Source organism: Clupea harengus, chromosome 24 (genome assembly GCF_900700415.2).
Source record: "Clupea harengus chromosome 24, Ch_v2.0.2, whole genome shotgun sequence".
Taxonomy (NCBI): domain Eukaryota; kingdom Metazoa; phylum Chordata; class Actinopteri; order Clupeiformes; family Clupeidae; genus Clupea; species Clupea harengus.
In genome coordinates, this window is record NC_045175.1 from 2654852 (window position 1) to 2681096 (window position 26245).

The following is a 26245-nucleotide window of genomic DNA, read 5'->3' on the forward strand; positions in this document are numbered from 1 at the left end:
AAGGTTTGCATACAAGCTGTTGCTTTTCTGCCCAAAGGTCTCTGGGGAGACAGTTTGAAAGATTTTTAATTGCTTTATGAAGCAGGCTGTAAGCAGTGTGATGCATTAGCTCGGGGCTAATGGTTACAGGTAGTGCAATATTCCTGATACAGTATTACTGCTAGTGCAAACAGTCAGTTGAAAGTGACAGTGTATGTAAGTGTAGTGCAAACAGTAATTTGAAGTGACAGTGTATGTAATGTGACGAGTGCGAAAGTGGTGATTGTGTATCAATTTGTCCATTTTTCAATGTGTCCATTTAGCAGCCTGATGGCCCTCGGGAAGAAACTGTTCTCCAGTCTGCGGGTACGAGACTGGATGCTACGGTACCGCCTGCCAGAAGGCACAGGGGTAAAAAGTCTGAAGGCTGGATGGTAGCAGTCCTTTAGGATCCTGCCAGCTTTCCTGAGACATCGTGTGTGGTAGGTGTCCTGCAGGGCTGGGAGTTCCCTGCCGATGATGAACTCAGCAGACCTGACCACACCTTGCGGTCCTTGGCTGTGCAGCTCCCATACCACACTGTGATGCAACCAGTCAGGATGCTTTCTATTGTGCATCTGTAGAAATTGGTGAGGATGACTGGGTCCATGTCAAACTTCTTCAGTCCCCTCAGGTAGAACAGGCGCTTCCGGGCCGCTTTGACCACCTTGTCCGTGTGAGCAGACCAGGTAAGATCATTGCTGATGTTCACCCCGAGGAACCTGAAGCAGCTGACCTTTTCCACTACGGAACCGTTGATGTACAGGGGTGCGTGCTCCTCCTCCTGCCGTCTCCTATAGTCCACAATCATCTCCTTTGTCTTGCTGATGTTGAGAGAGAGGTTATTATCCTGACACCATGTAGTCAGGGTATCAACCTCCTCTCTGTAGGCTGACTCGTCATTGTCAGTAATGAGGCCCACAATGGTTGTGTCGTCAGCAAACTTAACAATGAAATTGGAACTGTGTGTAGCTGCACAGTCATGTGTGAACAAGGAGAACAGGAGAGGGCTGTGCACACAGCCCTGGGGGGTGCCTGTATTGGTGACTACTGTGGATGAGGTGCGGTCACCGATTCTCACCACCTTTGGCCTCCCCGTCAGGAAGTCGAAGATCCACTTGCATAGGGAGGTGCTTAGTCCCAGGTCTACGAGCTTCGAGATGAGTCTGGAGGGGATGATGGTATTGAATGCTGAACTGTAGTCAATGAACAGCATCCTCACATATGTATTCCCTTTGTCCAGGTGGGAGAGGGCGGCGTGCATGGTCAGGGCAATAGCATCGTCTGTAGACCTGTTGGACCGGTATGCAAACTGCATAGGGTCCAGGGTGGGAGGCAGCAAGGAGCAGATGAATGATTTGACTAGCCGCTCAAAGCACTTCATGATCACAGAGGTCAGTGCTACTGGGTGATAGTCATTCTAGCAGGTGACCTTGGTGTTCTTGGGCACAGGGATGATGTTGGTCCTTTTGAAGCAGGTGGGAATCACAGACAGGCTGAGGGAAAGGTTGAAGATGTCACTGAAGACCCCTGCTAGCTGGTCAGGGCAACCCCTGAGGGCCCTACCTGATATGCCATCCGGGCCAGGTGCCTTGCGAGGGTTGATCTTTTTGAAGCAGTGCTTCACCTCGGCTACAGTTAAAGTAGGCACACCACTGGTTAGGCTTTCAGGTAGCTCCACTGCAGGGGGGTCACAGTCCCTCTCAAAGCGAGCGTAAAAGACATTCAGCTCGTCTGGAAGAAGGACAGAGGACTGAGCCTCACTGCAACCCCTCCCTTTGTAGTCTGTGATGGCTCTTAATCCACTCCACATGCGCCTGGGGTCACAGCCATGGTAGCTGGACTCCACCTTGTTTCTGTATGCCCTCTTTGCATCTTTGATGGCCCTCAAAAGGTTGTATCTTGTCTTCTTGTACTGATCAGGGTCCCCGGAGTTAAAGGCGGCAGACCGGGCTCTCAGGTTGGTCCGGACCGCGGCATCAACCCAGGGCTTCTGATTGGGGAAAGACCTGACAGCCTTCTTCGGGACGACGTCCTCAATGCAAACTCCATTGATGGACAGACCTCACAACTGGTTTGACCTGTTTTAGCTTTTGTCTATATGCGGGGAGGAGGAGAATGGAGGTGTGATCAGCTTTTCCAAAAGCAGGGCGGGGGAGGGGTTTGTAACTGCCCCGGAATGCTGTATAACAATGGTCAAGGATCGCAAAGTCAAAGTCAAAAAGTTTATTGTCGCATACACCAAATTCTTAAGACTTGGCCAGCAACATCTACGCAGTAGACAGTAGATACAGATAACAAAGTAACATAGTAACATATACCAAAAATAACATTTAACACTATAACACTATAACATATAGCATATAACATATAACACTTTAACAAGTAACAACTATTTAAATCTGGTCTCCACGTGTGAAGAAGTCTATGTGCTGATGGTATTTAGGCAGGACTTTCTTCATGTTGGCTCTGTTGAAATCTCCAACAACAATAAAGGCTGCCTCCGGGTGCACATTCTCCAGACTGTTGATCATTTCATACAGTTCATCCAAAGCAGTAGCCTTATCTACTTGGGGGGATGTACACTACACTCATAACGACTGCAGTAAACTCCCACTGTAGATAGAAGGGTCTGATTTTTACAGTTAGCAGCTCAAGGACCGGAGAGCAGTGAGATGCTAGTACTGCTATGTCCGTAGCCCAAAGAAAGTTAACCATAACACAGACCCCTTCACCCCTGCGCTTGCCTGAATCAGCTGTCCTATCCTGGCGGTGTGCGCTGAATCCCGACGGTGTAACTGCCGTATCGGAGATCTCCGGGACGAGCCACGTCTCAACAAATGCCAATACACAGCAGTTCCTGATGTCCGGTTTGAATTTAATACCTGCATTCAGATCATTCATTTCAGTGGAATAGTCCTTTCCAAGTGCAAATCCGATATCCAGAAGTGTCTGCTGGTCATACTGAATTAATATACATACATATATGGCCATATTAAATACATTTAATAAGAGATACTGTTGATGTCATATATGGCCATATTAAATACATTTAATAAGAGATACTGTTGATGTCATATATGGCCATGTTACATACATTTAATAAGATATACTGTTGATGTCATATATGGCCATATTAAATAAATTTAATAAGAGATACTGTTGATGTAATTCATGCAGAAGTCAGGGAGTTTGTACAGGCTTATATTTTTCTGTGTTTACATGGACAACTTGTAATTCCTTTGAACAATTTCTTTGATGTCCTATCGCATGCTATTCATGCTTGCGAATACAAAATGACACACACACACACATACACGCACACACACACACACACACAGGGCTGTTTGTAGGTGAAACAAGTTAACGAGGGGTGAGGTTTGTATATTTGTAAAACTTTCTTGTGTTTAGTCGGCACTTTTGTACATTACAGTATATTGCACAGGTGCGAATGTAATTAAATATTAACATTAACTGCCAGACGATGCATCATGACAAAGGAGTTGTCAACTCTAGAATTGTCCAATAGCACCTTGTTGACCCAGTTATCAACCATTGAACTGACAAGCTGGAATCATGCAATATCAAATGATAATGTTTTTTTTCCCAAACATTTACATAGAGATGAGAACATGGTGAGAGATGATTACACTTCACCGACACTGGCTGAAGATGAGAGTCCCTGTGCCAAAAAGATCCTGTCGCATGCTATTCATGCTTGCGAATACAAAATGACACACACACACACACACACACACACACACACACACACACAGGGCTGTTTGTAGGTGAAACTAGTTAACGAGGGGTGAGGTTTGGAATGCGTCAACGAAGAAGAAAGTGTGTGTGAGTGCAACACGCTGTAAAAAAGTTAAAAGACAAATAACTCCACCTTTCATGTCTACGGTGGCATATCAGTTTAGGAATGTGTCCCTCACGCTTTCTCTGTCCTCGTGGTTGTCCTCTCTCTTGTATTGTTTAGTAACGGGCAGGATGACAGATGACTCCTAGTGTTACTCAACCTTGTGAATACCAGCGACACTGAAAACAACACCGCATTTACAGAAATAACAATGAGACGAGACAACAAGCAGCAAATCAACTGTACCTATGCTCTGACAGAAAAAGAATGTAAAGTGTGAGAGTGTTGCCTATTTTTTGCCCCCCGTAGAAAATACAGTCAGGTCAGCTGAGAGAATCCTCCCATAGACACATCAGACGTATTGGGGATGGGGGTGGGGTGGTGGGGCACCATTGCACAGATGCACCATTTTGTGTCCACCTAGACCCAGCACATGATCAAAACCTAACAATAACGCTGAGCAGTACCACTTTTTTTAATGGACACAAGACCACCCACGTTTGTGTGTTCTTTCTTTTCTCCCTCTCACCTTTGTCTTTCTCTCTTTCTTTCTTTCTTTCTTTCTTTCTTTCTTTCTTTCTTTCCTCCTTCCTTCCGTCCCATGTAGGTCCCATGCCTTGACAGTTTCAGGAGGGTGTTGGCTGGCAGATGGCGATGTCTGGGACAGATAGCGTCTGACAGTCTGCTCCGGGCCACAGCTCCGCCCAGGAGTTCCTTGCAGGAGATCTCACGAGCAACACCCAACAAACTCCCCACCCCCACGTCCAAGAGTTCCTTGCAGGAGATCTCACGAGCAACACCCAACAAACTCCCCACCCCCACGTCCAAGAGTTCCTTGCAGGAGATCTCACGAGCAACACCCAACAAACTCCCCATGGGCATGCAGGGCTCCCTTTTTCCTTGGAACCTAAAATACAGGCCTGCATAGGATCAACACGACAACATTTCCACAGAAAAAAAACATTGAGTCAATGAGTCTTTGAGAACTGAAGAGGGCAAAAGTAGTGAATTGCAATGATAATATATAGGGAGAGATAGATGGTCCTCCGTCTAACATATTTAGTAGTGTTCACTTTGGATGAGTTGTGATTATTCAGTTTATTCAAAACTTCAATGAGGCCTTAGTTGCATTAACTAGAATGCTTTCGTATCTCCATTCTTTCAAACGTTGCACTTTTCTAAAGTAATATAAAAACTGATGGTTCCGTTGATGGTAAGTATATACCACAGTCTGTTCTCATGGTGTCTAGGCTCTGCTCATTGATGAATATTATACAAAGTGCCAGTATTTTTAACCAATAGTTGTGAAATTTTCACAGACATCTTTTATTTTGATGTGCTTTCATCCAATAAGTGACCCTTCTTCCTACAAGCCTTGATCTCCCAGCCCTCCTAACAGCTCTTTGGTACTTGCCCATACCGAGTCTCACTAGTCTTTAAACACACTAGCCGGGGGACAGAACATGGCTGTTACAGATGTTCACATTAATACACTAATTCATTCAGTGTGTTTACCACAGACATTACTGAATCATTTGTATATTTGTAAAGCTTTCTTGTGTTTAGTCGGCACTTTTGTACATTACAGTTTATTGCACAGGTGCGAATGTAATTAAAAATGAACATTAACTGCCAGACGATGCATCATGACTAAGGAGTTGTCAACTCTAGAATTATCCAATAGCACCTTGTTGACCCAGTTATCAACCATTGAACTGACACGCTGGAATCATGCAATATCAAATGACATTGTGTTTTTTTCCCCAAACATTTACATAGAGATGAGTACATGGTGAGAGATGATTACACTTCACCGACACTGGCTGAAGAGGAGAGTCCCTGTGCCAAAGAGATCCTGTTCCAGCTTGACACCTTTGTCTCTCCTACTCATCTCTTAGTTTTTCAGATCATTGTGCACTAATGCCCTAAATCTGAGCGATCTGCCTTTAAGATGCTTTCAGCAGGGGATTACTAAAACTATACCGGAGACATCTCTGCACTTTCACTGAACCACTAAGTGTTTTACACAGCAGTCTGGTTGGAACACACACATACAAACACACACACACACACACACACACACACACACACACACACACACAAACCATAGTGATTTGTAATGACAAACACACACACAAACACACACGATAGTGGTATGTAATGGCACACATAAACACACACACACACACACACCATAGTAGTATGTAATGGCACACACACACACACACACACACACACACACACACACACACACCATTGTGGTATGTAATGGCACACACACACAAAGATATATATATAATACTATGTTCCAGTGCATAATATATAAATCATTATATAGAAAGATAGATAGATAGATGTTAAAACATACACATACACTCTGAAATAATTCCGCTCATACATAGATATACGGGTATAAAGGCCCACAATCTGTTCAGCATTTGTATGTGATATTTGAGCAATAGACAGGTGATATAAAACCTAGCTAACATGTTCTGAATGGATATGCTGATAGGAAATGGATTTGAAAAAACAAAAGTTTAAAAATGATGACCTAAAAGTCAAAAAAGGAAGGAAACTTCCTACTTAAATATTATATAACAGATGCATTAGGCACAAGGCCCTAGCTAACCCTAAAGAACATCAGGCGCAAGCAGGCCCGGGTTCAAAGGGCAACTGGAGGAATACAAAGGACACAGGCAGATTCAGGGTTGCGTGCCGTTCAGTGGGACATTTCTCAAGCGCATCACCCGTGAAGGGAACAGAAATGATTAGCAGGCAACACCCTGTTTTTTTCTCACCACCAAGATTATTTCTTTTTTTTTATGATTCAGGTACATCAAGTGCCAATCTACTTGAGGCTTCGTTCACCATGTAAACTCGTATCCATTATATTCTTTCCTATTCAACTGTGTTTATCTTTTGAAGCATTTTTTCCTGTTTATAAAAATAAAGAAAAATGTCCTTCTCTAGTGAAGCTGTCGTTTACACTTGCTAACTTGAATTCATGACTCCTCCATGGATTTGTTCTGCCTACATGTCAGAGGATAGATACCAGTGCGTATATGGATTTCTCTTCCATTGGTAGGAGGTTATATCACAAGAAAGGCACTAATGTCATCAGCGGTACACTACTACCACCCAAAAGAAAAGAAAGAAAAGAAAAGAGAGAAAAAAATAACAATTAGCTTACTCGAAGGAAGATTGCCTACAGCATTAAAAGTGCTTGTCACTCACTCACGAAGGAAGAAAAAACAATTAGCTGAAGGAGTTCTTCACAACAAGGATGGGCAAATACCGCAGAATGCACCATGGCATGCCAGGACAATCCCGTATGTAAATTATGGGGGCGACAGTGATAAGGGCAGAGGAGCCAAGCCTTTTTATGATGCCATTCCTTAGGGACATTAGTTTAATTGGAGGTAGTGTCCAGTAATAAAGCTACGAAATAGACCTTAGCCTATGCAGTTCTACAGACCTTAGCCTATGCAGTTCTACATACCTCAGCCTAGTAATCAGAAGGTTGCTAGTTCGATTCCCTGTCGAAGTGTCCTTGAGCAAGGCACTGAACCCCTAATTGCTCCTGATGTGCAGTGTGCCATCAGTGTAAATGTAAAATGTGTATACATTGTAAGTCGCACATATGTAAGTCGCTTTGGATAAAAGCGTCTGCTAAATGACTAAATGTAAATGTAAATGTCTATGCAGTTCTACATGCAAATAAGACCTGCCTATGAGGTCACAGACTGTCACAAACAGACTTTTTCCCCCAGAGCACTTGTAGCATGATTCTGTACAGTTCAATCCAAACCAGTCCTGTCCAATTAGGTTGTATTTTGTGACCATTATTTACACAAACATGTCCATTTGTTCTGGGTAAATAAAACACAGGTTAACGGCATAATGCCATGATAAATCCTCTGGAAAAGAGGAGGGTTTTCTGTTTTTTTTTTAATCATTTTAGGCAAACCAGATTCTATGACTTCAGTGTCATGGACATGTCCATACATTTATTCAATTCAATTCAATTTGATTTAAATAGCGCCAAAACAATACAATGGTCTCAAGGATTAGTTACATTACTAAGGAGATAGTTTGCAAACAGGAAACGTATCGTCTAGGTTATGTAATAGTCATATTACCTATATGGTAATCCAGAGCTTGTCTAAGACAGGTAGAAGACAACATTTTGAAACCTGTTTGCAATCAGACACATTCTCAATGACATGACAAGGTGATCAGTTGTTCACAGTTCAGTACAGGTCACTCCAGTAACCAGCATTAAATTAACTTACAATTACTTTTACTTACTTACTTTACAATTAAGGGTGATATGTCAAGGATGCGTTGTGTCAGTGTGTATTGTGTCTCTCAGTCTGTACAGTGTGTGTGTGTGTGTGTGAGTCATAGAGCTTACAAGTGTGAGCTGAGTCCCCAGTTACTGACAAAATAATAAGGGCTATCTAATCCTGTGGCCAAAGACACATTCTAAAGTAAAAGTATTAATGTAAGCATTCAATATAACGCAGCTTTCAAGTGTTACATTGTACATTGTGCGGCAAGGTTTAGTTCGACTGTACATTACATAAACCCATTAGCAACCAATGGTGTTTGGGAATCTGTGGTGGATGTCAATACCTTAAATGTAAACGATATTAACCAAAACATCTACAATTTTTCTCACCGAAAAACAGAGGGGATGGGAAAGCAAACACACACAATTGAAAAAAACTAGACGGAAATATTCAAATAAGAAAGTAAAATAATCCAGACTGGGATGTCAAGATCGTAAAACTGGTATTCGTGGGTACCCACAAGCATGCGAGCCGCGCCCAGATGCAACACACCTTAAACCTGAAACACTTGATGCAGTTCGACTTTCATCACCATGAATAATTATTTCTCCCCGCCACACCCACTCTTACTACTGTATATATTCTGTACCTCCTGGCTATCCCATCACCAGCTGCACTCCACATCGTTGTCAAAGTTGACTGGTTTGGACATCGAGTCACCATGAGTTACCGCACAGCCAACAGGAGCTCCTCCGTGTCACTGTCAGGTGGCTACCAAAGGCGCATCTCCGCCGTCTGCGCCCCGAGTGTCTACGGCGGCGCCGGTGGCAGCAATGTCCGCGTTTCTTACGCATCGGGAACCCGGAGCGGCTTTGACCTCACTCAGGCTCTCAGCGGAGGCTCAGACTTCAGCATAGGTCACAGTGAGAAGGCTACTATGCAGAATCTGAATGACCGTCTGGGCAGTTACCTGGAGAAGGTGCGCTTTCTGGAGACCAGCAATGCCAAGCTGGAGCTTCAGATTCGGGAGTGGTACGAGAAGAGAACCGTAGTGATAACGGACTACAGCAAATACCAAGCAGTCATTGACGACCTGCGCAGAAAGGTACGAGACTTTCGTGATAAGTTACCAAACTGTTACAAATGTTCATACCTCACATCATAGCTATGTCCAAATATTCAATCGACTTAAAATCGCCTAATATTTTGTATACTCAAAAGGACATGACCGGTATAGGGTCATAAACGTTCTATTTTTCTCCACTTTCACATAGGCTATACACTTTATAGCGGAAAGGTTATCAGCTGTATTACTACTGATATTGAACTTTATTAACACTGACATACTTGTTTGATGGATTCATATTGTTCAATCGTGTGGTGGTATCGTGATCAATCGCTACATGATGCAATAAAAGAATGGACTGCTGTGACGAAACGACTAACACAGGCTGTCTTTTAAATATTGTTGAAAATAATTTAGTGGTGGTCTTATTTCAGCTAAACATCGCTGGTCAAGACAATGCAAGGATCCTGTTACAGATCGACAACGCCAAACTTGCTGCTGAAGACTTCAAAGTCAAGTTAGTAAGATTTCTTATGCAATTGGGTAGTGTGCGCGATCTGTCATTGGAAGATGGAGTTTAACTTTAATCATTTACATCCGTTTACGATGTTCTGGGGAATTATCTAGAGTGATACAGCATTTAAAATGTAATTTTGGCGATGGATGATTTATTTTTATGTGAAATAGACTTTAAACATTTACTACAAATTGTTCATGTACGATTTAAAATGTATCTTTCTGAACTTGCTAACACACAATACAGCGTTATTGCTAGAGTCGAGTGTTCTGACAGAATCTCGTTAACATGATCAGGTATGAGAACGAGTTCGCCATGCGCCAGTCTGTCGAGGCTGACATCTGCGGCCTCAGAAAGGTTCTGGACGAGCTGACCATGGTCCGCTCCGACCTGGAGATGCAGATCGAGGGCCTGAGGGAGGAGCTGGTCTACCTCAAGAAGAACCACCAGGAGGTGAGTACTCAGTAGAGGCCAGAAAAGCATTGACAAACTCTGAAAGACTACTCACAGTGAAGTAGATCAAAAATTAAGATCTTTAATCAACATTCACAAGCCCCTTAAATTAGTCCAGTTATTAGTCTTCTTATTATGGACTGTAAGTGTGGCAGCATTGGGCTGTTACTGCTATATAGATCAAAGTTGTTTTACTTTCTTTCAGACTGGTCATTTGTGTATACCTCTGTGTACATTTGTTTTGGCAACTGCCACGCTGGCATACAGAGACAACCGGTGAGAACAGGTGAGAATTCGACCTGATTGTCCAATCTTTCTCCCCATAGGAAATGGCTTCCGTGCGGGCTCAGATGTCATCCAGCTCGGTGGACGTGGAGGTGGATGCGGCGCCCTCTGAGGATACGGCCCGCGTCCTGGAGGAGATGCGCAGCCAGTATGAAGCCATCACCGAGAAGAACCGACGCGATATGGAGATCTGGTATAAGGGGAAGGTGAGAGAAGAGCACCGTCCTGGAGAGCTGTTCAAGCAAATGAAGCGTGCACGCATGCGCGCGCACACACACACACGCACACACGCACACACACACGCACACACGCACACACACACACACACACACATGAATGGAGCCTGTGTAGATGGCAAAAAGATGCAAAGTAACAGAATGAATGTTATATAATACATATAAGCGTTAACGTTTTTTACCAAAAAGAGTATATATATTCGGCTGTCACCCCTTTGTAATCACCAACATTTTGATTAGTAAGTGTAATTAATTACATATTTGTGTTAAGTGACTGTAAAGGAATACAATTACTAATTACTGCCCAGTTACTCCCCAACCTTGTCCTTTACACTAAAACACAATTTACAAAGTCACTAATCATGGATGTACACTCATGCCTGCCAACAAGTCTGGACTGTAATCTAGTGTCACCCAAGTGACCCTGATTCAGCCGCAACAGCATTGACCTCTGAACTTCCACTAACCTTCCCACTCCTTTCCTCTGCTACCCCAGTTCGACGAGCTCAACAAGCAGGTGACCACCAGCACAGAAGTCCTCCAGACGTCCCATACCGAGATCAGCGAGCTGCGGAGAACCATGCAGTCCATGGAGATCGAGCTGCAGTCTCAGCTCAGTCTGGTAAGACCCCCCCCCACCACCACCACTCTCTCTCTCTCTCTCTCTCTCTCTCTCTCTCTGTCTAGCCCAATACACCTGGCCTGATGGTCCCTCTCTGACACACAACCACAAAGTTTTTTCTGCGCCTCCACGTGCACACGCTCCACCTCTCCTTGTTTTCCCTCGCTTCCACTCGCTTTTGGCATCCAAAGCACACTTGCTTCGGTTCCTTACACAAAGAGGTTCTGCTCGCTTCAGTTCCTAACACAAAGAGGTTCTGCTTGCTTCAGTTCCTTACGCAAAGAGGTTCTGCTGGCTTGGATCCTGTTTGCCTCTTACTGTGTCAGCACGCAAGATAGCGTCTAGTGTTACAGGCACGTGTGTGAGACAGCAGGTTTAGAGCAACCGCGTCTCAAAGAGAGAGAGAGTCAATCATAGACAAGAAACTACATTCCTCTGTGGTTCATCAAATACAAAAAAAAAGTAGCTTTACTTCTCCTTGCTTGTCAGCTAAAGATGTTAAGTTGTGTAATGGCAAGGAAATGTGCCCTTCAGGTTTATTGGTTCAGACACTGACTAACAGGCACACACGTCTCAGACACACCTCTACTCTCAGATACTTAAGGTCTTAACACACCTCTTTGGATTCATGCCTCATTTTTTCCAGTTGCATAACAAAAATCTGGTTACTTTATGTGTCAGCACTTACCAGAAGTGTCTGTGTCTGTGTCTGTGTCTGTGTCTGTGTCTGTGTCTGTGTCTGTGTCTGTGTCTGTGTCTGTGTCTGTGTCTGTGTCTGTGTCTGTGTCTGTGTCTGTGTGTCTGCTCCATCTCATTAATCTTGCTGTGATAACTTAGCCACCAAGCTGCCTCCATGCTGCCAAAATGACGTCAGCAAATTAGCTAGCATACCTGCAAGTATCCTGTACTTCTCCTAGCCAGTAGCCACATGGGTGTGTTGATTCTCTGCCTCCTCTCCTATGATACTGGTTTGTGTGGTCATAGCCAGTGAGCCTCCATTTGGCTAATAAGATGATGGCATTGGGACACTGCATAAAACCACACAATACAGTCTTACAGTAGTGGGTTTCTTCCATTTTCTTTAAAAGTTAAACCCATGGGTATTACCTCCATGTAACTTAATTGATCTGTTCTCTTCTGGCGGACATCTGCCTCTCTAAAAAAAAAATCAGTCTTTAGGTTGCGTCCAAAGACAAACAAGTTTTTCATGCGTTTAACCAGGTGTGATGGAAGTGAGAGTGACATATATTTTTTCACCTTGTGTTGGCACATCTGACTTGCCAAAAGGAAAAGGCTGCATTTCTACGGTCACGTGTTCAAACTCTTCACATGTGTTTCTCCTCACACAGAAATCAGCCATGGAGGGGACTTTGAGGGAAACAGAGTCTCGCTACAGCACCCAGCTGAGCCAGCTGCAGGTCATGATCAATAGCCTGGAGTGTGAGCTCGGCCAGATGCGCACTGATATCGAGAGGCAGGGCCAGGAGTACAGGATGCTGCTGGACATCAAGACCAGGCTGGAGATGGAGATCGCAGAGTACAGGAGGCTGCTGGACGGAGAGGAAATTCAGTAAGAGCTAAAACTATTAACTACTGGGCCAGATACATTGATATGATTTGTGTGCTGCATGCGCCTTTGATTGCCGTCGCATTGGCTGAGAGAAATGGTAATAACATGAGAAATTATTATATGGGATATTTCAGTAACAAAGACGTAGACATGTCTTTAAAAACAATAATGTACACACTGCTCTACCAACAAAAACAAAACATTGCTTTCTCCTCAAAATGTTTTTTTCCCTCTCCCTAGGCGAACAACCGTCGTAAAGGTCGTTGAGGTCGAAGTTGTCAAACGTACGTTTATTTGTCTGTCTGAACAACAATTACAGTTTGAAGAGTGTCGTGTAGATTATACCTGTCCCAAACAGTCTTTTAGAGACAATTACATGTGCATTTACAGGCTCCCCTCAAATACCTCATACCTTTTCCACATTGAAAAAAAAACTTCTACCCACAAACATGTTCCTATACCTCTATGTCTATACTTTCATTTATTTTATATTTTTGTCCTGGGGTGTAAAAATAAATGCCATTTCTCCCCTATGCACAGCTGAGCCAGTGATAACCAAGAGGGTGCGGACCATTGTGGAGGAAATGGTGGACGGAAAGGTGGTCTCCCGTGAGGAGGACGTTGACGTGGAGGTGATAAAGAGCTAGATGACAACCATGATGCCCTACACCCAATGCCAGACTTTAAGACCCTGCAAGGGATACAAAGAAGCCAGGGATGAAGTTCTGAGTGCTGTAAAACTTGAGATATTTTGACAGCAATAAAAGTCATTCAATTTCATTCATTGTAGGTTCATTTCCTTTGGTATTAAGAAATGTTAGATGAACAATGAACAATGTGCTGTCAATTTTTGGGCACTCCTGAAATAAACGGGTAAACCAGACAGTCTTAAGAGTGAAAAGATTAGTGCACTTACAAGATGAAGTATTTACCATAACGTAATGCAGTCGTCACACATAGCACCACAATGCAATTCGGAACTTTGAAACTGCCTCATTTCATACTCGTAACAAAACAAGGGCTGGAATATTATGAGGTAATACAAGAAAACAATTACGATATTTCTTGGCAACACCCGCCACCAGGCAACAGACACGCCAAAAAGCTAAAGGATGAGCTCACTCGACTTATCACACTGGTGCGTTTGAGTGATAGTGACAGCCATAAGTAAAGGAGGGGCAAAGTCAACACAGGATTCTATATCAGGTTGCCCAGGGTTCCCTCCTTTGAAGAGCTGAATGTGTTTGCTTGACAATCATTATGATGACTAAAGAGAGAGAGACTGAGTAAACGAGAGAACTCAGACATAAATATGTTGACCCTATACGTGAAGGGTTGTAGGCTTAGGATAAGGGACACTTGGGAATACTACAACAAAATAGAGTTAGACAAACACCTTGACAAAAGCCACCATACATTAAAGGACTGAACTGATAAAGACATTTTAAGATGACTCAACATACTATAGATATTTTACAACAAGCCATAAAGGAATCCATTCAAAAGTCCAACAGCTTAGTTTTTCTTTAGAGTGTTCTTTTTTTCAAATATGGCCTACCATAAAACAATTTTGACACATTAAAGATGCCAGAAGACCTTTGATTTTGAGATGGTTCGTTCCCTCTATACCCCAATAGAATTCTAGAACACTGCAGCAAATTACTGAGAAAATCTGTGAATTCCTTAATTTTTTGTCATCCTGTAAATAAGCAGTTATAGTTAGAAAACAAAAATGACAATAACAAGTTTGCTTTGTTTGAAAGGGAATTCATTGTTTTTTAATATGATGTCAAATATGTATAAGTAACATCTACAAAAATTAAAATACATAGCTTTAAATAGACCCTAAAGTTCGTTTTGGACTTAAGTTTTGAATAGTACTGCAAACATATTTATTTAATTTGATATATTCTTTAAGTATTTAATTAGTGTTTATACTTTTGTAAATAAATAGATGAACATTAAACTATATGGGGGGCGTGTGGCAGAAGGAGAGGGGAAACAAGAGGTAACTGTAGATAGTAGCGATGTTCCCCCCCCAAAGAAAAAGAAATCCACCAAAGCACCAATTCCCTCCAACCCCACTCAGGCACACACACACACACACACACTTGATGTTATGTGAAACTGACATTTATTGTGAGTATATGACTTTAACAATTAAACAGTTGTAAATTATTTGAATTATGAGGTTTTGAGTGCAGTGTAATAGTAGTGTAACTTTTTGATTACTTTATCAAAACAATGTAACTTGTTGCATTTGATTAATTCTTTATACTTCTGTTTCTGAATGTTTTCAACTGAAAGTTCCGAATTTGTGCAGGTCCTGTTTTAACAATTCTCTCTCTATCTGTTAATTTGTCACGCCATAATACTGGGTCTTCACTGATCACTGTATCACCACCATTGGTGTTACTCACATTGTTGACATCACTACTCTCGTCATCATCCAGCTGTGCTTGAGCAATGATGCGCGTCGTCGAGCAGTACCATGCACGTCGTCAGTGCAGGTGTCAGTGTCCCGGATATGGGCAGCTGTGGTACCTGATGGCTCACCGTTTGTAGAAGCAAAGCAGGCAGGGCTAGTTGGTGGTGTAGTAGCTGTTTGTCTGCTGCTGCTAGCATTAGCTAAACTTGGCTCAGCAGCACTTGAAACATTATCAGATGTACTCGAAACATCATCAGAAATGTCTTCCACTTCCACGGACAAATTCCTTGATTGGAAATATTGTGTTGCCTTAGGTCATTTCTCCCTGAACTTCTCATCCTCCCTTTTCCTCTTTCTTTTCTCACTGCCACTTAGAAATCGTTTCATGCTTAACTCTGCAACCGCACCCACACCACACGACAAATTGTCCGTGACAGAACATCACGTGACCTGGAATAATTTGTTCCATGATGGATTTAAGATACATTTTAGGCTGATACTTAAAATCAAATAATCATGTTTTAATGTTTATTATGAATTGTCATTCGTTTGCAATGACAAGTGATTGATTTTAATTATTAAAAAATAAAAAAGCGTAGATAAGACGAGGCCCCCTGGTGGCCGAGGCCCTGGGCAACTGCCCGCCTTGCCCAATGGGACGCAACGCCCCTGCACACCCGAGACCTGTAATAGCACTCCTTCACAGTGCGACACACACTGCCTACAATCTACAGCCTGGAGAAGAGAGCAGACCACCTATAACCTGCACACAAACACTTGTAAAAGAGACACAGAGTTTCCAGAGATACAAAACAAGAGAGAGATAGAGGAACCGAGAGAGGTACATTCCGTGAAATTCATGGAAGCAAGAACCTGTTCTACAGAGCGACACACAGCATGTGGAGCACCCAAATGAAGTCTCCACACTCCTCCCAGATTGTGCTCTACGGCCATTCCTAACACAAACCACACAGCCTTTTTTACGCCCATCAAACTTAACAAGGGAGTGACCTGCTTTCAGGTTAGGAGTAACTACCCTTTCCACAGCAGTGGCCGACTGCCCCTTAGCTCTTGACTTCCTACCACTGTAACCATCACACAACTCATGAACTAGTTTCATTTTATACGATTTCAACGAAAAATGCCTTCTACTTTTGGGCAGAGGCCTCTGAACAGTTAACCACACAATATAGGCATTCACCAGGGTGATATTCAACATCCCCCAAAACAAATACTTCCATCACTTCTTCCCTGTTCTTCCTACATTATAGTAGCTCCTTAGCTGATCCATGTGGTCCACACCCCCATGTTGGCATTATAATTTAGAACAAGCTCGGGACAGTGATAAACTCATCTGGCGTGAATTTAGATGCAGGCTTCAAAATATCCTTAGAACCACCACAGGTGGATATAAAACTCTTTTGTCCCTCCATCTACGAATGCCTTCAGCTGACTGTTTCAGGCTATCCCCACGCATCAATCTGCTATTCATGATGTCTGGGGAAAAACTTTCTGTTGGCTTATGGTTCCACAGTAATAAGTACTGGCCCTCAGTAGGTTTTTCACTAACGGAATTAAAGAAAAAAGAAAATCCGCATATAAGTTTTGTACAGGTAGTCTGACATTAAACCCATCACAACCCTGTATCCCAAACCAAGATCATCTGCCACCATGTCCCCCTCTTTGCCTGTTTACATGTTAAATGCTAAACAGTATTCTGTCAGGGAGTCACAGACACCACAGACACCAGATCTTAAGAGGAACTTGAATGTAAAGAGAGTCAATTGACATTTTCCTTTAAAATGTGAGCGACATGAAACATGGCACCTGCACCCTGCTCTGCAACAGTCTGATAATCTACATGACATGCTATTATTTGTCCTTCCAAAGTTGTATATATTTCAGGAGAGGGCATAGAGTTTAAAGTAAAAAGGTCTCTACTAAAAAAATTACATGGGCTTCTATCCATGCAGAAACAAATAGTCAAACATCAGAATTAAACAAAGAACTGTCTCTAAATTAAAGGTATCACTGTCATAGTTATGACTATATATGAACAGATAGGCACCTACCTTCTAACGGAGAAGCGTCAGCCAAATTCTTACTAACGACAACTTTGACAAAAAGACTGAAAAGGACGCGTCAGTTCAGTGTGATTCTATTTCCCTCCAACAGCAACTTCACCAGCAGGTCTGAGAAGACCGGTAAGCATTCATGAAAGCTTCATCCTAAAATGTAATCCACTGACAGTATAAACAGAGTAAAATAATCTAATGTGTAGAATTGATATATTCTTCAGTACCTGCGACTGAGTGCGTGACACCAGATCTGCCTGATGTCCAGCTCATTTGTAGGCTTTAGTAAAACCGAAACTGATAAACACCACAGTGGCTTTCTGAAAGTCCTCCAACAGTCAGGTCACACTTTGGACATTTCGAAGTGCTATTTCCTCTTACCCTCCCTCTCTGCTCGGTGCACCAATCTCCCCTCAGTCAAATCATCCACCTGTCCTGTATATTGGGTGCCAGGATGCAATATTACTTTGCAAATACGTGGAAAACGTTGAATGCCACTCATACGTTCATATTCAGAATCTCTAACCAAATTACAAACCTAAAAGATATAAAAATAAAATCCTCACTAAGTATAGACTTCTTCACACCAGCAGACTGCTAATGAGTGTGTGGGTGTGGTTGACTTTAGTTCAGCTTTAGTTCAGCTTTTAATACAATAATCCCACAACAACTCATCTGTAAACTGGACCAGCTGCGGGCTCAACACCTCCCTTTGCAAAATTGGGTGTTGGGACTTTCTTAAGTGAGCGACCCCAAAGCAGTACGACGTCCGGCCAACAACATCTCGTAGCGGGCATCACACTCAGCACAGGGGCCCCTCAAGGCTGTGTGCTCAGTCCCCTGCTCTTCACCTGCTGACTCACGACTGCACAACAACCCACAGCACAATCACATGGTGAAGTTTGCGGACGACACAACTCTGGTGGGTCTTCATCACCAGAACGATGAACCCACTACAGAAGGAGGTCAACCTTTTGACCACGTGGTGCAGAGACAACACTCCTGCTGAATGTCAGCAAAAGATTGTGGTTGACTTCAGGAAAAGCCACACTGAACACCCACCAACTGACCATCCGATGGTGCTGCGGTGGAGCGTGTGAGCAGCACCAAATTCCTGGGAGGTGCACATCAGTGAGGACCTCTCCTGGGCCACCAACTCTGCATCACTGGCGAAAAAAAGCCCCAGCGGCGCCTCTACTTCCTCCGCAAGCTCAAGCGAGCTGAAAGCTCCCATACCCTCCTGAACGCCATTCTACCGGGCACCATTGAAAGCATCCTGTCCAGCTTGCATCACTGTGTGGGGCAGTAGCTGTACTGAACACAGCAGGAAAGCACTGCAACGCATAGTCAACACAGCTGGTAAGATCATTGGTGCCTGGTGCCCACTCCCACTCCCTTCCCTGCAAGACATAATACACCACCCGCCTCACCCCGGAAGCTACCTCGATTGCGAGTGACACCAGCCACCCCGCACACAGTCTGTTCAGCCTCCTAGCCCTCTGGAAGAAGGTATAGGAGCCTCCGTATGCCGCACCACCAGACTCAAAAATAGCTTTATACACCAAAGCTGTCAGGAAGCTAAATTCTCTCCCCTCACTCCTCCAGCCATATCCGTCAGTCTGATAGAGGCTGAAATCCTCCCCCCCCCCTAACAAATAACTCAGGGACTCTGCAACAAAACTGTCCTTGCACTTTTATCACTTTACCACTTACTGTTATACTTGCACTGCCAATGTAACATACATCTCACAGAATGTCTTTTTGCTGCCTTTTTTTGCACTACCTGTCACTTTAAAGTAAACTTATGCTGCTGTACATGTATCTGTATGTGTATAACTATGTGTATATGTATATCTATATGTCTTGTCTTATCTGTTGTTGTGCGTGTGCACTTATATGTTTCACCGTGGGAGAGTGGGAAACGTTTTTTTTCGATTCCTTTGTATGTCTTAACATGCAAAGTAATTGACAATAAAGCTACTTTGACTTTGACTTTGACTTGATGCACAGAGGGTTCTGTGAAACTTCTTCTTTCTCACTTCCTGGTTGAGGTGCTGTGCAGCCAAAGAAGACATGATGTGCAGCACAGAAAAGGAGAGACAACAAGATAAGTGATAACAACTTACATGCAAATGTTATTTAATTGATGAACTGATCTATTGACTGACTGGTTAGTTGAATGAGTGGCTGATTGGTTGCTTTTATGAAAGTGCCAATTACAGTATGTGAGCACATGACCGATCAAAAGAACACATGGTTGATTTAAATCACATGATTTAAATCAGTTGTGGAATGAATAGAGTTACATTGAGAATGAGCGAAAGAAAGGCTTATCAACAAATGACTAACACGCCTCAAATTCAAATGAATGGAGAAATACTAAAGACAGCATGTCAAATCTTTTTTGTGTGTTCATTTGAATCATACAGTGGTGTGACCAACCAGGTCTGCTCCACAGAATGATCCATAAATCTAAAAAAGGAATAAACAGCAAAGCCAGTATAGGTTTCAGTTGTGTTGTTTGTAAGGTGATTGCACACAATATCACACACTAGAAATGTGCAGTGGCTGTGAGAGCATGCAATCATGTATTTCATGAAAACACTCACTAGGTGGAGACACATGAACATTTAACATGTCAATCATCCATTGGGTTCAGCTCTGGTGACTCTACTGTCCTGCTGCACAATGGCATTTGCACCAAGCAAGTGCTGATGAAGGACTGTGGGTGTAAAGTAGCTTTTCTGATTCATTGTCCGTTCCACCCAGTATAAATCTTTCACTCTTTCACTTTCATTCTCTCCACAAAGGTCTGCATACACGCTGTTGCTTTTCTGCTCAAAGGTCTCTGGGGAGACAGTTTAAAAGATTTTTAATTGTTTTATGAAGCAGGCTGTAAGCAGTGTGATGCAATAGCTCGGGCTCTGGTTATCAACACACCTCAATCTGTCTTCTCAAAACTCCCACTCATTCACTTACACTAAGTCAGCTCCCTCATTCCAGTCGTACAACACGACTACGCGGATCATGAGATGAAGCACAGAACTCATGTCTTTTGAACTTTGAAACAGTTGAAAACTTGTGTTCCTTCACAGCCATCACAGAATCATTAGTGTCGTTAGGGTTTGCGTCAGTCGCCACACCAAAGGGAATTTCACGAAAGCAGTCCTGTATGATTGTGTCCAGTCCAAGTGAGATACTATAGTAAATCTCTATGAGGCACAGACATAGTATGGATTATATATCATAGTATGGATTATATATCATAGTGTGGATTATATATCATAGTATAGATTATATATCTTCTGAAGCCTGGATTGCTTCAATTCACTCGAGTTTCATAACAAACATATACTCTTAGTACCAAGGTATTGATTATATACATAATATATATATATATATATATATATATATATATGTACACACATACTGTATATGACACAAGCTTATACAAATATACATTTTCATTGTCGCACATGAGAATGAACAGAATCCCACTGGGCATCTACAGGCATATATGAGTGTCTGCTGGTCATACTGAATTAATATACATACATATATGGCCACATTAAATACATATAATGAGAGATACTGTTGATATCATATATGGCCATATTACATACATTTAATAAGAGATACTGTTGATATCATATATGGCCATATTAAATACATTTAATAAGAGATACTGTTGATATCATATATGGCCATATTACACACATTTAATTAGAGATACTGTTGATATCATATATGGCCATATTACACACATTTAAGAAGAGATACTGTTGATGTCATATATGGCCATATTACATACATTTAATAAGAGATACTGTTGATGTCATATATGGCCATATTGTTAAAACGCCTGCCTCCACCCAGCTGCATCCAGCTGGGCACCCCACTTTGCAGGCCACTCACGGGACCTGGGGTCCATAGAGAGGTCATCCTATCATTTGATCCCAGAGTTCCGTGGGGCTCGTGCACAGTGGAAATGTACGGACCTTTTGGCCACCCCAAGCCGGTTTCAAGGCTCCCCTCATCTCCCCTATACAAGCCTAACCCACCTCTGGCCAGTTGTGGGTCAAGGGAAGCTGGAGAGGAGCATCATCTTCAAGAAGTTAACAGACGATTCTAAGATCAAGGACATTCACGTTCGTTCTTGCCGTGCGTCTTTGAGAATGTTAGTGTAGTGTATGTGTGATTTAGCGATTTAGTCTGTTAATATTAGTGTAGATAATATGTTAGTCATTTAGTGTAGTAATCATTTACTGTATTGTCATATCTCATTCATGTTACTGTTATACCAACGAGTTACTGTAACGAAGGAGTGGAATGTTCACCGTTACGGGGCACGGTGTTAAAGGAACATATCCATATTCATGTCATAGCCGTCATATTCATCGTGTGTGTAATATAGTCATGCTTGTTGTACATCATTGTTAATATCTGTATGTCTTGTTATTCATGTAATTTCATAGAAACCACGGATCATTGTTCATTAGCCGGATTCTATCAGTCAGTTCACGGTCTTCAGTATCATCCAGTTGGATTCATGTGTGATGTCATATAAGGCCATATTACATACATTTAATAAGAGATACTGTTAATGTAATATATGCAGAAGTCAAGGAGTTTGTACAGGCTTATATTTTTCTCTGTGGACAACTTGTAATTATTTTGAACAATTTCTTTGATGTCCTATTGCATGCTTTTCATGCTTGCGAATACAAAAGGACACACACACACACACACACACACACACACACACACACACTCACACACACACAGGGCTGTTTGTAGGTGAGACAAGTTAACGAGGGGTGAGGTTTGGAATGCGTCAAAGGTCTCTCAACACGAAGAAAGTGTGTGTGAGTGCAACACGCTGTAAAAAAAGTGAACAGACAAATAACTTCACCTTTCATGTCTACAGTGGCATATCAGTTTAGGAATGAGTCCCTCATGCTTTCTCTGTCCTTGTGGTTTGTCCTCTCTCTTGTATTGTGTAGTAATGGGGCAGGATGACAGATGACTCCTAGTGTTACTCAACCTTGTGAATACTGCGACACTAAAAACAACACCGCATTTACAGAAATAACAATGACACAAGAAAACAAGTGTACCTATGCTCTGACAGCAAAATAATGTACAGTGTGAGAGTGTTGCCTATTTTTTGCCCCCGTAGAAAATAGGACACACACACACACACACACACACACACACACACACACACACACACACACACACACACACACACGTTAGTGGTATGTAATGGCAAACACACACACACACACACACACACACACACACCATAGTGGTGTGTAATGGCACACACACACACACACCATAGTGGTATGTAATGGTACACACACACACACAGATATGCACTGGAACCCGTTGCCAATGACAGCGGTCAATATCTTTTCGCAGCGGTGAATATCAAGAAATATTCACCTGCGAACGTTCGGATGGCCCATTCAAATCAACGGTACTTTTGGGAACATTCTGAAGAGCCGTATAATAAATATATATATATAGGTAGATAGATGTTAAAACATACACATACACTTTGACATAATTCCGCTCATACATAGATATACGGGTATAAAGGCCCACAATCTGTTCAGCATTTGTATGTGATATTTGAGCAATAGCCAGGTGATATAAAACCTACCTAACATGCTCTGAATGGATATGCTGATAAGAAATGGATTTGAAAAATCAAAAGTAAAAAAATGATGACCTAAAATGATGATCTAAAAAATGTCAGAACAAGGAAACATTAACTTCCTATTGAAATATTATATAACAGATGCATTAGGCACAAGGCCCTAGCTAACCCTAAAGAACATCAGGTGCAAGCAGGCCCGGGTTCAAAGGGCAACTGGAGGAATACAAAGGACAAGGGCAGATTCAGGGTTGCGTGCCGTTCAGTGAGACATTTCTCAAGCGCATCACCCGTGAAGGGAATATAAATGATTAGCAGGCAACACCCTGTTTTATTCTCACCACCAATATTATTTCTTTTTTATGATTCAGGTACATCAAGTGCCAATCTACTTGAGGCGTTCGTTCACCATGTAAACTCGTATCCATTATATTCTTTCCTATTCAACTGTGTATCTTTTAAAGCAATATTTCCTGTTTATAAAAAAAAAGAAAAATGTCCTTCTCTAGTGAAGCTGTCGTTTACACTTGCTAACTTGAATTCATGACTCCTCGATGGATTTGTTCTGCCTACATGGCAGATGATAGATACCAGTGCGTATATGGATTTGACCTCCATTGGTTGGAGGTTATATCACAAGAAACTCACTCATGTCATCATCAGTACATTACCACCCCCCCACCCCACTCTCCACAAAAAGAGAGAAAAAACAATTAGCTTACTCGAAGGAAAATTGCCAACAGCATGAAAAGTGCTTGTCACTCACTCACGAAGGAAGAAAAAACAATTAGCTGAAGGAGTTCTTCACAACAAGGTTGGCAAATACCGCAGAATGCTCCATGGTGTGCCAGGACAATCCTGTATGTAAATTATGGGCGCGACAGTGATAAGGGCAGAGGAGTTTTATGATGCCATTCCTTAGGGATATTAGTTTGATTGGAGGTAGTTTCCAATAATAAAGCTACGACCTCAGAGATAGTGTCCGGTAATAAAGCTGTTAGTGGGGCGGGCAAAGCCAGAGGCTGGGCCTAACGGCAACGAGGTATGGCAGACACAGGGGCGGAGATCCTATTTCATTGTAGGGGGGGGCAATACATGGTAACATTTCGGAGAGTAATTCCGGGGGGGGGGACATGAAAAAATAACTTAGCTGCTAAATACCGAATTTTCAATAACATTTACAAACAGAAATTCAAAGTCATTTTTAAATCCTCTAAACGGCATTAAATGTACTAACACAAGATATCTACTCACTGACAAATAATGTCCAAAGTTCAAGAGAACTTGATGCTCAAAATAAGTTCTAAAATAGTTCAATTTGACCTATCAATAAGCCCCGCCACCAATATTTACTGTTCCTAACTCGGACAAGTTATCAGAGCTGACTAGAGTTTACAATGGCAGGTATCAGTGTCAAAACGATATCCCAAGAGGCTCTAGACAACTTTTGGAGACAAAAGAACCTGATTTCGTCTAGAAGCCATCAAAAGGGCCTTCATACTGCAATGGAGGGATATACATAACATTTAAAACTAGATATGGTCGATAACAAGCTTACATTTGAGGCGAGAATTTACAGATTACACAATACAAGAGGGAGAAGCCTCATCTCACGGTAATCTCGATTGCAGATAAATATATCCAATACCAGCATTGTTCATGCACCGCAGGGTAAGATTAAATTAATTTACCTTCAGTTAATTTAACTAATCTGGAGAGGCACTGAGATGTAGACCTACCTTTATTAACTAGCATTAACCTGCCCCTGACAGGACAGTGTCCTAACTGTCTAGCTAGCTATCGTAACAGTGTTAATTACCGGCATGCGTGTGTTATCAGCAAACGTTCACGTTGTCATGTCAATCCATTATTAAACTGATGTATACTTGTGCATATCGATTAGAACTTCGTAAAAGGAGTTTAGAAAAAACTTCTTCATTACATGTTCTTAACTGCGTCTGCAGGAGAGAGAGGGAAACAGTCTCACTGTCTGACCGTGTACTTGGCTAATTGACTGAAACACGGAGCTGCCGGTAGCCCCGCCCGTTGGAAACAGCATGTGAACCAAACCACTTTGAGGAATAGGGAATAGATCATGATTTTTCAACACTTAAAAAACACATTGTTTTACGTTTATAATTAGCACCGCTTGTGTCGTCGTGCATTTATTTCATATTATTATATTTTTCAAAAAAAAATTGTTTTGTGTTCAATGTTTGTTGGGGGGGGGCAACTTTATGCTAGGGGGGGACACGTTCCCCCCGTCCCCCCCGGGATCTCCGCCTATGGGCAGACAACAGAAATGCGCGATCCCCAAAGCAAGCAACGTGTGATGTAATCCGGCCACTTTTAAAGGGCCGGAACTTCTATACGCCCAATGGGATCAGAGCCCCAATCAGCTGCAAACCAACCCGCCTGCAAGACACACAAGACAAAACAGAAAGCACAGGCAAAAATACATAGACAGACCCACAGGGTCGTAACAGCAAGTAAGACCTGCCTATAAGGTCACAGACTGTCACAAACAGACTTTTTTTCCCCAGAGCACTTGTAGCATGATTCTGTACAGTTCAATCCAAACCAGTCCTGTCCAAATAGATTGTATTTTATGACCATTATTTACACAAACATGTCCATTTGTTATGGGTAAATAAAACACAGGTTAACGGCAAAATGCCATGATTAATCCGCTGGAGGGTTTTCTGGGGGATTTTATCATTTTAGGCAAACCAGTGATATGTCAATGAGGCATTGTGTCAGTGTGTATTGTGTCTCTCAGTCTGTACATTGTGTGTTGTGTGTGTGAGTGTGTGAGTGTGTGTGAGTGTGTGTGTGTGTGTGTTAGTCATAGAGCTTACAAGTGTGAGCTGAGTCCCCAGTTACTGACAAAAGAATAAGGGCTATCTAATCCTGTGGCCAAAGACACATTCTAAAATGATTAATGTAAGCATTCAATATAAGGCAGCTTTCAAGTGTTACATTGTACGGCAAGGTTTAGTTCGACTGTAGATTTCATAAACCCATTAGACCAATGGTGTTTGGGAACCTGTGGTGGATGTCAAACATATACAATGTTTCCCAACGAAAAACAGAGGGGGGGAAACGCAAACACACACAATTGAGAAAAACTACACGGAAATCATTTAAATAAGAAAGTAA

At 42.4% G+C, this 26245-nt stretch overlaps 1 protein-coding gene across 1 annotated transcript; it reads left to right on the forward strand.

Moving 5' to 3' along the window:
• Positions 1-8812: 8812 nt before the first annotated feature.
• LOC116219228 (keratin, type I cytoskeletal 13-like) lies at positions 8813-13701 on the forward strand. The gene is made up of 8 exons (XM_031562348.2): positions 8813-9277; positions 9673-9755; positions 10052-10208; positions 10535-10699; positions 11226-11351; positions 12701-12921; positions 13162-13205; positions 13462-13701. Exons 1-8 carry the CDS (start codon positions 8894-8896, stop codon positions 13566-13568), a joined length of 1287 nt encoding a protein of 428 aa, XP_031418208.1. The 5' UTR covers positions 8813-8893; the 3' UTR covers positions 13569-13701.
• The last annotated feature ends 12544 nt before the right edge of the window (positions 13702-26245 follow it).

Excerpts from the sequence above, each read along its gene's own strand:
- LOC116219228 (XM_031562348.2), top strand. The coding sequence starts at position 8,894 with ATGAGTTACCGCACAGCCAACAGGAGCTCCTCCGTGTCACTGTCAGGT. Across the intron at positions 9,756-10,051 it reads GCTGAAGACTTCAAAGTCAA|GTATGAGAACGAGTTCGCCA; the intron begins GTTAGTAAGATT and ends TAACATGATCAG. Across the intron at positions 10,700-11,225 it reads AGATCTGGTATAAGGGGAAG|TTCGACGAGCTCAACAAGCA; the intron begins GTGAGAGAAGAG and ends CTGCTACCCCAG.